The sequence below is a fragment of the Octopus sinensis genome, unplaced genomic scaffold, assembly GCF_006345805.1.
Source record: "Octopus sinensis unplaced genomic scaffold, ASM634580v1 Contig15961, whole genome shotgun sequence".
NCBI lineage: Eukaryota > Metazoa > Mollusca > Cephalopoda > Octopoda > Octopodidae > Octopus > Octopus sinensis.
The window spans coordinates 35,001-48,954 of record NW_021834025.1 but is presented as its reverse complement, the minus strand read 5'-3'; the positions used below and the strand labels follow the sequence as shown (position 1 = coordinate 48,954).

The 13,954-nt window shown below is 40.8% G+C and overlaps 1 protein-coding gene and 1 long non-coding RNA gene across 2 annotated transcripts in view; one reads left to right on the top strand and one right to left on the bottom strand.

Moving 5' to 3' along the window:
* Positions 1 to 1,619: 1,619 nt before the first annotated feature.
* The window catches only part of LOC115230629 (vacuolar protein sorting-associated protein 54-like), a 31,830-nt gene continuing 19,495 nt past the window's right edge, over positions 1,620 to 13,954 (bottom strand). The window contains exon 2 of the mRNA XM_029800770.2: positions 1,620 to 1,793. Within this exon, the coding sequence (XP_029656630.2) occupies positions 1,647 to 1,793 (147 nt within the window). The 3' untranslated portion in view covers positions 1,620 to 1,646. The remainder of the gene's footprint in view (positions 1,794 to 13,954) is intronic.
* The window catches only part of LOC118761644, a 9,011-nt gene continuing 3,102 nt past the window's right edge, over positions 8,046 to 13,954 (top strand). Inside the window, exons 1-2 of the long non-coding RNA XR_004997534.1 lie at positions 8,046 to 8,059; positions 13,506 to 13,513. This is a non-coding gene — a long non-coding RNA (uncharacterized LOC118761644). The remainder of the gene's footprint in view (positions 8,060 to 13,505; positions 13,514 to 13,954) is intronic.

The following is a 13,954-nucleotide window of genomic DNA, read 5'->3' as shown; positions in this document are numbered from 1 at the left end:
ACTTTTCACACACCCAATCCCAACAAACTTCTCTACATCTCTTTCATGCCCTATGTTTACCTCTCATTCCCTGTTCCTGTCCTCACAGCCCTGTTCACAGCTATCTGGTAGCCCTCTCACCACCAGCACCCTCTATATACCCAAGTTTTCACTAATCATTGCATTCCCCTTCCCCACTCTCTACTCACACTTCTTTAGCAATGTCCTGCTACTTATATTATGACCTTTGAACTTCAAGGGTATGCCCTGAAACTTGCCACCATCTCTGTCTCTTCTTGTACTTAACCATCCCATCTATATTTTGATCATTTTCCTTTGTGAGTATGGCCAGCACTTTTTCACCATCCCTCTGCTGCTCCCTCTTGTACTCTTGCTGTCTCCCACTCTCTCCTGGTTGTTCCTTAGGCTGGGTAATCATGTATCTCCTTTACAATGGCACATCTATTTCTGTCCACATTCCTGATCTCTCTCTCTCTCTCTCTCTCTTGGTGGATGGGTACCAGAAGAGCACTGGATAAATTATCTCATAGTATTTGATATCTTCATTTAACATCCATTTTCCACACTGGTATGGTCTGGATGGTTTGATAGGGGTTGGCTAGGCAAAAGACTGCACCAGACTTCACTGTCTGTTTTGGTAGGGTTTTTACAACTTCTAACACTAATAACCTTAAAGAGTGGACTGAGTATTTTTTTGCATTACACCAACAGTGGCAAGGCCTGTTTTGGCATGGTACTTGCAGCTGGATGCCCTTCCAAACACCGACAACTTTACAGTATGGACTGCATAGACTAGCACTGATGGGGGTCACCAAATAACTTGCAAAACAAAGATTCTTTGAGGCAAGGATTTGGAGAAGATGGCCTTGTGCCAGGTGATGAGGGGTTAGGGTGTGACAGAGGGATAGAAACAGGTCCCTTGCTGTAGAGGAGATACATGATTACCCAGTCAGAGGGAAAGAGAAGGATCGAGAGAGAGAGAGAGATATCAGGAATGAAGACAGAAACAGGTGTGTTCCTGTGGAGGACATACACGATTATCCAGTCAGGGGAAGGGGGCAGATAGAGAGAGAGGGAATGATTAAGAATAAGAGAGAGTGGAAGAGAGTGAGAGGGTGATGATTTTTTTTTATATTCTTAGTTTCAATCCCCAACAAAGTTAAATCTATTTCTCCTTACAAGATCAATGGAATATGTATGAGGCCAAACAATGTGATTCATATAGTCAAATAAAATCCTTGATGGTGGCTGCAATAAAATATAAAAAATCTTTATTGTTGCACTAGCAACAATAAAAGGCACACTGTACATTCCATGAAGTGGCCAGAAAATAAACAGAAATGATGTAGTACCAAAAGAACTCTTTAGTCTTATCAAGAACAGGACAACCTGTCTTGTATCGGTGCCATGATAAAACACCATGATAAAATGCACTCAGTATATACTGTAAACTAAATGGTGATCAGAACATCCATAGAAACCAAGACAAAACTGAAACATGCAAGCAAAATACAGTCAACAAATACCAATATGGAAAGAGAACATAAATAATGGTGACCATAATGATAAATAAGTAATGTTCCTCAGTTTTGTATAAAATTTAGCTGGTTTTAATAAGTTTAAATAACACAAGCATAAAATATACTTTACCTGAGTAGCTTTATTGCCTGACATGTGACTTGCATGTAATCCTGCAATTCATCGTGAGACGTCATCGCGTGAAAGAATGCTTCTGAACGTAGAGATATCTGTTCACCAATTTGAACCTCAACAGTGTCTAAATAATGGCTTAACTACAATAATACCACAAAAGATAGAAGAACATTTTATTATATAATGGTGGAAAATCCAGTCATCTATCTCAATATAAATGAAGCATCATTAAGTAGTTGCAGGCTCTCACAATATAGTCATCTCACAGACACACACCTTCCCTCTCTCTCCTATCTTCAATATATATGTCAACATCATCATTATCATTTAATGTCTGTTTTCCATGATGGAATGGGCTGGACAGTTTGACAGGGGCTGGTTAGGCAGAAGACTGCACCAGGCTTCACTGTCTGTTTTAGCAGGGTTTTTATGGCTGGATGTCTTTCCTATCCAACTACATTACAGAAAAGAATAAGTGTTTTTTTACGTGGCATCAGCACCTTTCAGGGTTGATAAATCAAGTACTGGTCAAGCACTGGGGGCGATGCAACTGATTTCCTCATTGGGAGGGAGAACCATGTCCCTAACCCCTTTCAAGGCTTCCAAGACTGATAGAAAGGAGGGATCCTCAATATAGAAACCTGGCCTAAATGCTTAAAATAAAGGTAGGGAGGGATCTACAAAAAGTACCCAAGGTGTTAAGCTGAGCGAACAGATTAAATCTACCACATAACTAGGCAATGGTGAGATTTTGAAACAAATATTGCAAAGCTATTGGTCAAACTTCCTTACAATTCTACCAATCTAACAAACTATATATATATATATGATCTTTCTTTCTTGGCCTGACTGCTCTTAGTTTAGACTTTTTTGGGGACAACCAGATCGAACTGTCTCAAGTGCAACTGCCCAAAACAGTAAGGACTTCTGGTAAACTTGACTGAAGAAAGAAGGCCACAAATGACCCGTCTTTTTTTTCCTGTCCTTCTAATTGTTGTTTCTCCTGTCTGCCTTTCTTGGCCTGACTGCTGACCATCAACATCTCTTATGTCCATCACCTATGTTCCTGCCTTTAGGCTTTCACTTCATACACACCAGCTCAATTTGATTCGTTCTCAGTTGAAAGACACCTGTTGTTATTTTCTTGCTGTTTGTATTTGTAATTGTGCACCATGCTCTTCGTTTTTTGTCTTTGTTGCCGAACACATTCACTAGCTTTCTTACAAAAAATCTAATGCTGTTAGCTTAGACTTTTTGGGGGGCAACCAGATCGAACTGTTTCAAGTGTAACTGCCCGAAACAGTAAGGACATCTGGTAACCTTGACTGAGGAAAGAAGGCCATGAATGACCGGTCTTTTTTTCCTGTCCTTCTAATTGTTATTTCACCTGTTCGCCTTTGCATCGTCTGTCCAAATGTTTTATTTTCCTCCATTGCGTTTTTGTTCCATTTTTATATTTATATATATATCAGCCCCAAACTTCTGCTCTTACATTCATTCATTCATCTAGCAGATAAGTTGAATGCTTATTTATTTATTTATTTTCACTTCCCCATCAATCATACATGCTTTCTTATCTATCTAACTATTTTAAACTAATTTCTATATCTATCTAATTATTTTAACTAATTTATCCATTACCCATCTCGCCTCTCGTGTATTCATCAACCATCGTGTATTCGCGCCTTCTTCCTCCGGACAATCTTTACTTAAAAAAACCCAGCCCCAAACTTCTGCTCTTACATTCATTCATTCATCTAGCAGATAAGTTGAATGCTTATTTATTTATTTATTTTCACTTCCCCATCAATCATACATGCTTTCTTATCTATCTAACTATTTTCTATATCTATCTAATTATTTTAACTAATTTATCCATTACCCATCTCGCCTCTCGTGTATTCATCAACCATCGTGTATTCGCGCCTTCTTCCTCCGGACAATCTTTACTTAAAAAAACGCAGCCCCAAACTTCTGCTCTTACATTCATTCATTCATCTAGCAGATAAGTTGAATGCTTATTTATTTATTTATTTTCACTTCCCCATCAATCATACATGCTTTCTTATCTATCTAACTATTTTTAACTAATTTCTATATCTATCTAATTATTTTAACTAATTTATCCATTACCCATCTCGCCTCTCGTGTATTCATCAACCATCGTGTATTCGCGGTGCACCCGCCCTGCCCACCACCAATACCGGATATCTCTATATTTTTGCTCCATCCATACTGGATGTCGCTTCTCCCACCACCATAATAGGTGTCTACTCTTCGAACCCCCCTCTTCAATACGCTATTTCACCATGCATTACCCCTCTCTTGATATCCTACGTTCTACTTGCCTAGAACCTGTCATCATTTCTCTGAACCACCCCTCCCCACTGGTGCTCCCCTATATTTCTGCACCCCCCCCCCCACATAAAAAAAGTACCATCCGAACGTGGCCGATGCCAGACCCCTCTGGCACCTGTGCAGGTGGCACGTAAAAAACACCCACTACACTCGCGGAGTGGTTGGCGTTAGGAAGGGCATCCAGCCGTAGAAACTCTGCCAGACTAGACTGGAGCCTGGGGCAGTCCCTAGCTCCCCAGACCCCGGTCGAAACCGTCCAACCCGTGCTAGCGCGGAAAACGGACGTTAAACGATGATGATGATGATGATGATGATATATATATATATATATATATATATATATATATATATTATATATATATATATTATATATATATAATGTACTGTTCCATGACAGAAAATTCAACAAAAAATTCTCACTTGATTTGACAGGTCAATGTAAGTATGTCGTCAAGGGTCTTGGTCACATCACTGCCTCCATGAGGCCCAAAGCTCAAAGGTGCTTTTTAGGCACCACTCGCAATACCAGAGGGCGCACACTCTCCTACCCTGATGTAATCTCCAGGGATACAGGCATCAGCAACAGGACCTCCGTAATACCATGATGGACCGTGAAGTCTGGTGTAGCATGGTAAATTCCATTGTCTCGACCATGGTCGAACAATGATGATGATGTGTGTCAGTCAGACAGCACTGGCATCAGCCACGACTACGGTTTCACTCAGTTCAACAGGTCTTCACAGCATATTGCCCAATGATTGAAGGGTGCTTTTTATATGCTGGTGAGATGCCACTGGCATCAGCTACAACTACAATTTTAATCAGTTTGACAGGTCTTCAAAAGCACAACATATTGCCCAATGATTGAAGGGTGCTTTTAATGGGTCAGTCACATGACACTGGCATCAACCAAGACTACCATCTCACTTGGCTTGATGGGTTTTCTCAATTATGGGATATCTCCAAAGGTCTCAGTTGCTTGTCGTTGCCTCTGTGAGGCTCAACATTCAAAGATCGTGTTTCACCACCTCATCCTATGTTTTCCTGGGTCTACCTCTTCCACAGGTTCCCTGCACTGCTTGAGTGCAACACTTCTTCACACAGCTCTCTTCATCCATATGCATCACATGACCATACCAGCACAGTCATCTCTCTTGCACACCACATCCGATGCTTCTTATGTCCAAATTTCCTCTCAGGATGCTTACACTCTGTCATGCATGCACACATTCAGTGGGGCATAGTAGCTTCATTTCTTACAAGCCTACACATGTCTTCAGTAGCCACAACCCGTTTCACTGCTGTGTAGCATGTCTGTTCACACACAGGCATCATACAGTCTGCATTTCACTCTGAGAGAGAGGCCCTTCCTTACCAGCAGAAGTAGGAGCTCTTTGAACTTTGCCCAGCCTATTATTATTCTAGCAGCTATGCTCTCAGAGCATCCACCTCCACTACTAACTAGGTCACCTAGGTAATGGAAGCTATTGGCATGTGATTGAATCTATTGTCTGTACATTTTTGGTGGTCATCAGCATAGAGGAGCTCCCAGGGGCAGCCTACCTTGAATTCTTCTGTTATTGCTTGGAGGACTATGATGAACACAAGGGGGCTGAGAACTGATCCTTGGTGAACCCCTACTTGTACCCTGAATTCTTCATTAGACTCATTGCCAATCCTCTCCCTAATTAGTTGGGCTATGACCCATCAGTGACTTTCATCACTTGATCCAACAATTTGATACGTCTGTAATTATTTCTATTTAATGTGTTACCTTTACCTTTGTCGCAGCTACACCAGTCATTGGGTATGACTCCTTCATGTATCACCTGGTTAACAATATGAGTGATTAGACTATGGCCTACACTGCCAGATATTCTAATCATCTCAGCAGTGATTCGTGACAGGCCGGAGGCTTTCCCTGTCTTCAGATCCTTAATTGCTTTAACTACCAAGATACTGTCAATTTGGATAGCTGGTCCATCAGTTGCGTCGACATTTGGTAGACTCTTTCTCCCATTCATTCTCTTCATTTAGCAACATTTCATAGTGGTGTCTCCAAGTCTCTTTCTTTGCAGCATCATGAAATGCAAGTAAACCATCATCCATGTGGACACATTTCTCTCCCATTACATTGCAATTTTCTGTCACACACTTTCTTGCAATTTGAAACACTTCAAGTCTCTGATCCTTATGATGCAGAACATTGGCAAATATCTTCTTTTCTGCTTCCCCACTGGCTAAGTAAACCTGTCTCCTAACTTTCCTTCTGGCTATCTGATACACTTCCCTGCTACAACCACACTTCCAGTCCTTCCAGGCCTGTTTCTTGTCCCTAACAGCCCTGCCAGCAACATTGTTCCACCAGCATGTCACCTTAGGTTGAGAGGTGACTTTGCACCAGTCACAGATTAGGTCAGTAGCCCTCAACAGGTCGTCCTGTAGGAACCTCCAGTTGTCCTCCACGTTATGTGATGCTATATACTCTTCTACCAGGAAGCCCCTCTCTTATAGCTGAAATCCTCTCCCTTATATACGAAATCTTTCCTCTTATTCTGTTCAAGGCTCCACTTCTGCACCAACAGGAAGCTTCTCCTCTGTACCAGAAGGATCAGTTCTCAGCTCCCTCTTGTTCATCATAGTCCTCCAAGCAATCACATGCCAGGAGGGAAAACTAGAAGTAGTCAATAGCTTCCATTACTTAGGTGACCAAGTCAGTAGTGGGGGTGGATGCTCTGAGAGCATAGCCACTAGAATAAGAATAGGCTGGTACAGGAAGCTTCTCCTCTGTAACAGAAAACTCTCTCAATTTAAACTTTGACCCATTTATTTATGTCTGCAGTAATAACACTTGTACTACACTCACTCCCAACAGGGGTAGCAAATTTTGAACATGATTGAATGATGATGGATTTAAGTGTAACCAACCCTTATGACATGTCTGTTATCAAACGCTCTTTAAAACCTTCTTTTTAGATGTTGAATAGCAAATAAATCCCCACTTCTCATGTCCTTTTCCAAGTTTACAGAGATGGCACTGGTGATGTAGGCACATTAAAAGGTAGGTCTGGCAAGATTGTCAAGATACTTGAAAGGAGGTATGTTGATGCATGTTGCATTCAAGAGAGATAAGGTGGAGGAGAGCTTCAGCTAGGTTTCTCACAGGCAAGACATAGGTATAAACTCTTCTACAAAGGTAACAGTGATGGTGTAGATGGTGTGAGCATACTTCTTGCAGAGAAATGGGTTGATAAGGTCATAGAAGTAGTTAGAGTGTAGTAGAGTACTTGAGTTCAGGCTAGTTTAGCAGAATAGTACAGCAACAATTATCTCTACCTATGCCCTCCAAGAGGATCTACCAAATGAACAAAAGGACTGCTTTTATGATATCATTCTGCAGGCTGCCTTAATGACAATGATCTCATCTTTGTGGCTGAAGATTTCAACGGACACGCTAGGCAACATCCAGGTATCTTCCATGGTGTACATGGGGCCATGGAATTGGTTCCTGAAATGAAGAGGAAGCAAGGCTACTATAGTTCTGTGATGCAAATAACCTATCAATTTGCAACACCAACTTCAGATAACCAGACAGTCACCTGATAACCTATCGATCGGATAACCATGCTAGCCAGATCAATTACATTATCACCAAACACCAAGATACAGGGTTGCTCTTAAGTGCAAAGACCTTCCCTGGAGAAGAATGTACCCCCCCCACCTCCCAGCAAAGGCTAGTCATTAGCAACTTTAGACTTCAGCTGGAAAAGAAGGATCTGGAAGTTTAAGTATCCTCTATACGGTAAGAGATTAAGGGACATCCTCATTGAGAAATTTGATGAGAAAGAGAAACTACAGACTTGTAACATAGAGGGCAAGTGGGAATTCCTATGGGACAGCTTGCTGAGTGCCACTGACAAACTCTGTGGCTGGTGCAAAGTTCCCTCCAGACCTAGGGTGACTTGGTGGTGGATGATGCTGTAGACAAGGCCATTAGAAGAAAGTAACAGGCCCAGAAGGACTGGAAGTGTGGGGGTAGCAGGAAATTGTATCACATAGTCAGAAGGGAAGCTAGGAGACAGGGATATAGCAGAAAAGAAGTTTGCCAATGTTCTGCAACAAGAGGATGAGACTTGAAGTGTTTCAGATTGCAACACAGTGTGTGAGAGAGAAAATCATGATGTTACGGGAGAGAAATGTGTCCACATGGGTAATGGTTCACTTGCATTTAATGATTCTACAAAGATAGAGGCTTGGAAATGCCATTTTTGAAAGGCTGGAGCCATGACCTGACAAATGAAGTGAGTTCATGGCTCGCAGGACAGCCTGCTGTGCTAACCTTGGATCATAGAGTGACCTGCTGTTCTTGAGGATTTGAAGACCCGAAAAATGAAGTGAGTTCATGCTCGCAGAACGGCCTGCTGTGCTGACCTGGATTGTAAAGTGACCCGCTGTTCTTGAGGAGACCTGTTGAGTCAAGTATGTCAACGTTAACATCAAAATAAAAATTCAAATGGATATTGTAGTTAAGACACCCGTGCCGGTGACACGTAAAAAGCACCGTCTGAACATGGCAAATACTAGCGTCCGTGTCGGTGACACATAAAAGCACCAACTGATCGTGGCCATTTGCCAACCTGCTCTGGCTCCCGCGCCGGTGGCATGTAAAAAACACCCACTACACTCACAGAGTGGTTGGCGTTAGGATGGGCATCCAGCTGTAGAAACACTGCCAAATCAGACTAGAGCCTGCTGCAGCCTCCATGGCTTACCAGACTCCGGTCGAACCGTCCAAATCATGCTAGCATGGAAAACAGACGTTTGATGATGATGATGATGAATGGGACAAGGAGTGGTTGCCAAACGATCCAACTTAGGGGACCAGCTATCTGAATCAACAGTAGCATGGAAGATAAAGCAATTAAGGATATGAAAACAAGGAAAGCCCCTGGCCCATCAGGAATCCCTGCTGAGATGCTTAAAACATTTCACAGAGTAGGATATAGCCTAGTTACCCACATATTTCATCAGGTTATCCATGAGGGAGTCATATACGATTGCTGTAGCAGCAGTATAATCAACTGCTGAAAGCGCAAAGGTGACGCATCATCTTTTAACCCTTTCGTTACTATATTTCTGACCAAAATACACCCCTTATGTGTTTCAATAATTTCTAACATAATCATAAATTTAGTCTGGTTTCATTAAACAACTATAACTTTTTTATTTATCAATATATTAATGTGATTTTTGGAAGATAATTTAATGAAATGTTCTCAACCAATTCTATACTATAATTTTTGTCACAAAGTGACTCTAATTGCAGGTAGATACAGGTAAATTCAACAAAATATAAAATTATTAAAATTTTGTTCAAACATCGCTATAGAAAATGGGTTATTAGCTAATATTCAATTGGGTATACAACAAAATTTTACGATAGAATTTGTTATTCTGGGTAACTCCAGTTACCCATAATAATATTTATGGCAAAATAGTCTTAATTTCATTCAAGGTTGTGGGAAACCACTAACTATCCTTTCTTTCTCTTTGTTTACATTTAGCGTAACGGTTCGTTTCCGCCGTAATGATTTCAAATAGGCTCATTCGAAAAAGTAAAAAGAAATAGTCTAAGGCTTTACTCTCCTGGGAAAGTATGTGGCTTGGTCCAGTTTCTTCAGAAAAATCACCGAAAGAAACAGTTTTTAAATTTTCACTCCATTCAGGTGCCAATTCATTTTCTTTATCGCTGTCGGAGCTCTTGGATTCACTGTTTTCACTTTCGGAAAATGAAACATCAGATTCATTATCAAATACCACGTGCTTTTTTTTTTCAGTCATAGAGTTAGATTTATCAAGGTCTTCAGTAGAAAATCCTTCGAATTCTAACTCGCTGCTTGATATAATGAAATTCGTATCCATTTTTTGTCAGAATTACAAATTTTGAAAACACAATAGGAACAAATTTCGGAAAAAAATCTCCCAAAATTCACGGAATTAAAATTACACTTTGATCATTGTACAAAACTGTAGATGAACTGTTTACGAAGTATAATCAGTGTTTTCACGAATGTACTAAAGAGATTTGCTCTGATATTCTCATTTAAATATGAATAGGTAAATACGGGTGGGTTTGGGCGGTTTGGTCACATTAACCAAAATTTTTTTCAGGCGGCTTTGGGCGGTTTGGTAATGAAAGGGTTAATGTCCATTGTCCATGCTGGCATGGGCTTGACGTTTTGACAAAGGCTGGTAATCTGAGGGGCTGCACAGACACCAGTCGGATTTGGCATGGTTTCTACAGCTGGATACCCTTCCTAATGCCAACCACTCCAAGAGTGCACTGGGTGATTTTACATGTCACCAGTTTAGGAACCAGTTGTGTGACACTGATATCTGTCACAACTACAATTTCACTTGGCTTGATGGGTTTTCTACTCAAGCACAGCATATTGCCGAAGGTCTTGATCATTTCTCATTGCTTCCTTAAGGCCCAATGCTCGAAAGGTGCTTTTTATGTGCCACCAGCATGGGTGCCAATTATGTGGCATCAGCATCAGCCACATTGCCTTTGTGAATCCCAACGCTTAAAAGGTGCTTTTTACATGCCACCAGCACAGGTGCCAGTTACATGACACCAGGATCAGCCATGACTATGATTTCACTTGGTTTGACAAGTCTTCTCAAGCATGGCATTTTGCCAAAGGTCTCGGTCACTAGTCATTGCCTCTGTGAGGCTCAACATTCAAAGATCATGCTTCACTACCTCACCCCATGTCTTTCTAAGTCTACCTCTTCCACAGGTTCCCTCCAGTTACATATTGGCACTTCTTTACACAGCTGTATGGTCACGTGCTGTGTATGTACACAGCACGTTACCATACCAGTGCAGTTGTCTCTCTTGCCCACCACATCTGATGCCTCTTAAGCTCAACTTTTCTCTCAAGATGCTTATACTCTGTTGTACATGCACACTGACATTGCGCATCCAGCAAAGCATGCTAACATCATTTCTTTCAAGCCTATGCATGTCCTCAGCAGTCACAGCCCATGTTTCACTGCCAAGTAGCATGGCTATTCACAGAGAAGTATCATACAATCTATCTTTCACTTTGAGGGAGAGGCCATCTGTTGCAAACAAAGGTAGGCACTCTTTGAACTTTGCCCAGCCTATTCTCATTTTTGATGCTACACTCTAGGAGCAACCACCTCTGATACTGATTTGGTCACCTAGATAACAGAAGCTATCAACTACCTCGGGCTTAACTCCCTAGCATTTGATGGAGTCTATTTTCTGTATATTTCCAGAGTTTATTGTACCCATGCACCTTCACACACACACACACAAACTATTTCTTCAGATAACATTCCTCTGATAATGCTGCACCTCTTATGTGTCCATAGCTTGCACCAGGATCATCTTATGGAATTTCTACCTATGCCTTTCCTACACATTGAGCAGAGCCATCTACCTGAAGGGATCTGTGATTTGTCTGCTTTCCTACTTACTAAGACTTTGGTCTTTGCTAGGTTAACTCTAAGGCCCTTCTATTCCAGACGTTGCTTCCACACCAGGGTTTACTCTCAAAATGTGGTGAGTGGGACCAGAAGAACAGGGAGTGTTAGTGTGTAGAGAGTAGTTAAAGTAAGGGAATGGTTGAAGGGTTATCAATAATGAATATACATTGGAGTGAAGGTAGGGATGAGTGGGTGGTGACTGTAGAGGTGGGTGGGGTAAGGGGTGGATTAAGTGGGCGACAAAATGGAAGGTGACTGATAATACATTTGTGAAAGGTAGAGGAGGGTAAGTGGTTACTGACAGTACATAAAGGGGATGAAGAACCACAAAATAGTAATAATAATACAGTAGAAAAGAATGAGATGGAGATAATACATATTATTTAATGTTCATGTTCCATAATGGCATAGGTTGGATGGTGTGACAGAATCCAATAAGTCTTAGGACTGCATCGATCTCCAATGTCTGCTTTGGCATAATTTCCATAGCTAGGTACCCTATTTTACACCACCCATTTTATAACATGTATTCACTGTATTTTTTTTTATTTTTGAGTGTGTGGCGGTGTTGGGGGGACCCATCACTAGTGAGCTCACAAGACTAAGATCTCCTTTGACTGAGTAGAGCAACAATAAAGAAGGGATAGCCTTTATACTAGGAGACGAAGGATTCAAGTATGAGAGAAAAGACCAGAACAGAGCAAGTTTCTTAATATACAGGAACAACATGGCTTTTCTGTTATTGAAGTGAGTATAAGAGTAACTGTAGTAGAGCTGAAAACATAAAAATCGTGGTGATTACTGTAAAGGAACTACATAGCTACTCATTTTATAGAATACAGGTGAGAATGACCAGGATGGAAATGGAAAAAGATAAAAACAGTCATGATGAGATGTCAAGGTAACCATTCAAAGTATAAAGCAAGCAACGAATGGGTACAGAACAGTGAGTGTGGGTGGATAGGAATTGCAAGGGAGTTTGAGAGAGAGATGATTAGAGATGGTGAATAAAAGAAGGTGCGAATATAATGAATGAAGAACAAGTGTTGATGGGTAGGTAGGGAAGCTATGGAAAAATAGGAGACAAAATTAAGGCTGGGTTGAGGGATGGATGTAGCAAGTGGTGGATAAGACACAGGAGTAACCAATGATGCATATAAGTTGGAGAGAAAGATAATGTGTGGTTGGATAGGTCGCAAGAGTGTGTGTAGGAGAGGGGCAGATGCAGTGCATAAGGAGAGTGAGAGGTTTATAGTAGTGAAGGAGGGATAGTGTGGAGACTCGGAAGGGTAATGAATCTAAAATGTAGATGGAGAGGATTGTATTAAGAATAAAGGATGAATATCAAGTGAAACAGCTCTAAATGGTGAAAACAAGGCTTCTTGTAAGAAGCCCAAACCTCTCATAGTGTGAGGGCAAGACAAAAGAGGAGAGTTATGACACAGCCCACCCATTCTCTATTATTGTTGCTCAATAAAGAGAAGGCCTAACTGGCCACTGCTAATGTGCTGGACACCAGGCCATATCAGATGTAATAATAATAATAATCCTTTCTACTAAAGGCACAAGGCCTGGAATTAGTAGGGAAGGGACTAGTTGATTACATCAACACCAGTGTTTCACTGGTACTTAATTTGCCGACCCTGAAAAGATGAAAAGCAAAGTTGACCTTGGTAGCATTTGAATGCAGAACATAGTGATGGGTGAAATACCACTGAGCATTTCATCCAGCATGCTAATGATTCTGCCACCTCCCCGGTTTGATGATGATAATAATAACAATAATAATAACTACCTGAGATACCCAGCGTTCCTTGGGATTCAAATGGCATAGTTTTACTTGTTTCGGTCATGTGACTGTGGCTATGCTGGAGCACTGCATTTAGTCAAAGAAATCGACCCCAATATTTATTTTTTGTAAGCCTAGTACTTATTCTATCGGTGTATTTTGCTAAGGTACATGGATGTAAACACAGCAATATCAGTTGTCGAGTGATGGTGGGGGTACAAACAGACACACACATTTATATATATATATATATATATATATATATATATTATATATATTCAAAATGTGACCACATGTGTACCGTTGGCGATTTTTTTCCTCCGTCTTCTCTTCTTTGGATCTTTCCTTTTCCTATGTTTCTGACGAAGAGCTCTGCTCGAAACGTTAAACCCTCCAGCTTTCCTTCCTTCCTGAGCGTCCAATAATACTATATTTGTTCCACATCCTCGCGTTGTTGTGTTTTCTCTTTGTGCTTTCATGTTTGAATTAACTATATATATATATATATATATATATATATATATATATATATATATATATATATTTATATATATAGTTAATTCAAACAAGAAAACAAAAACAAAAAAACAACAACACAAGGACGTGGAACAAATAAAGTATTATTGGATGCTTAGG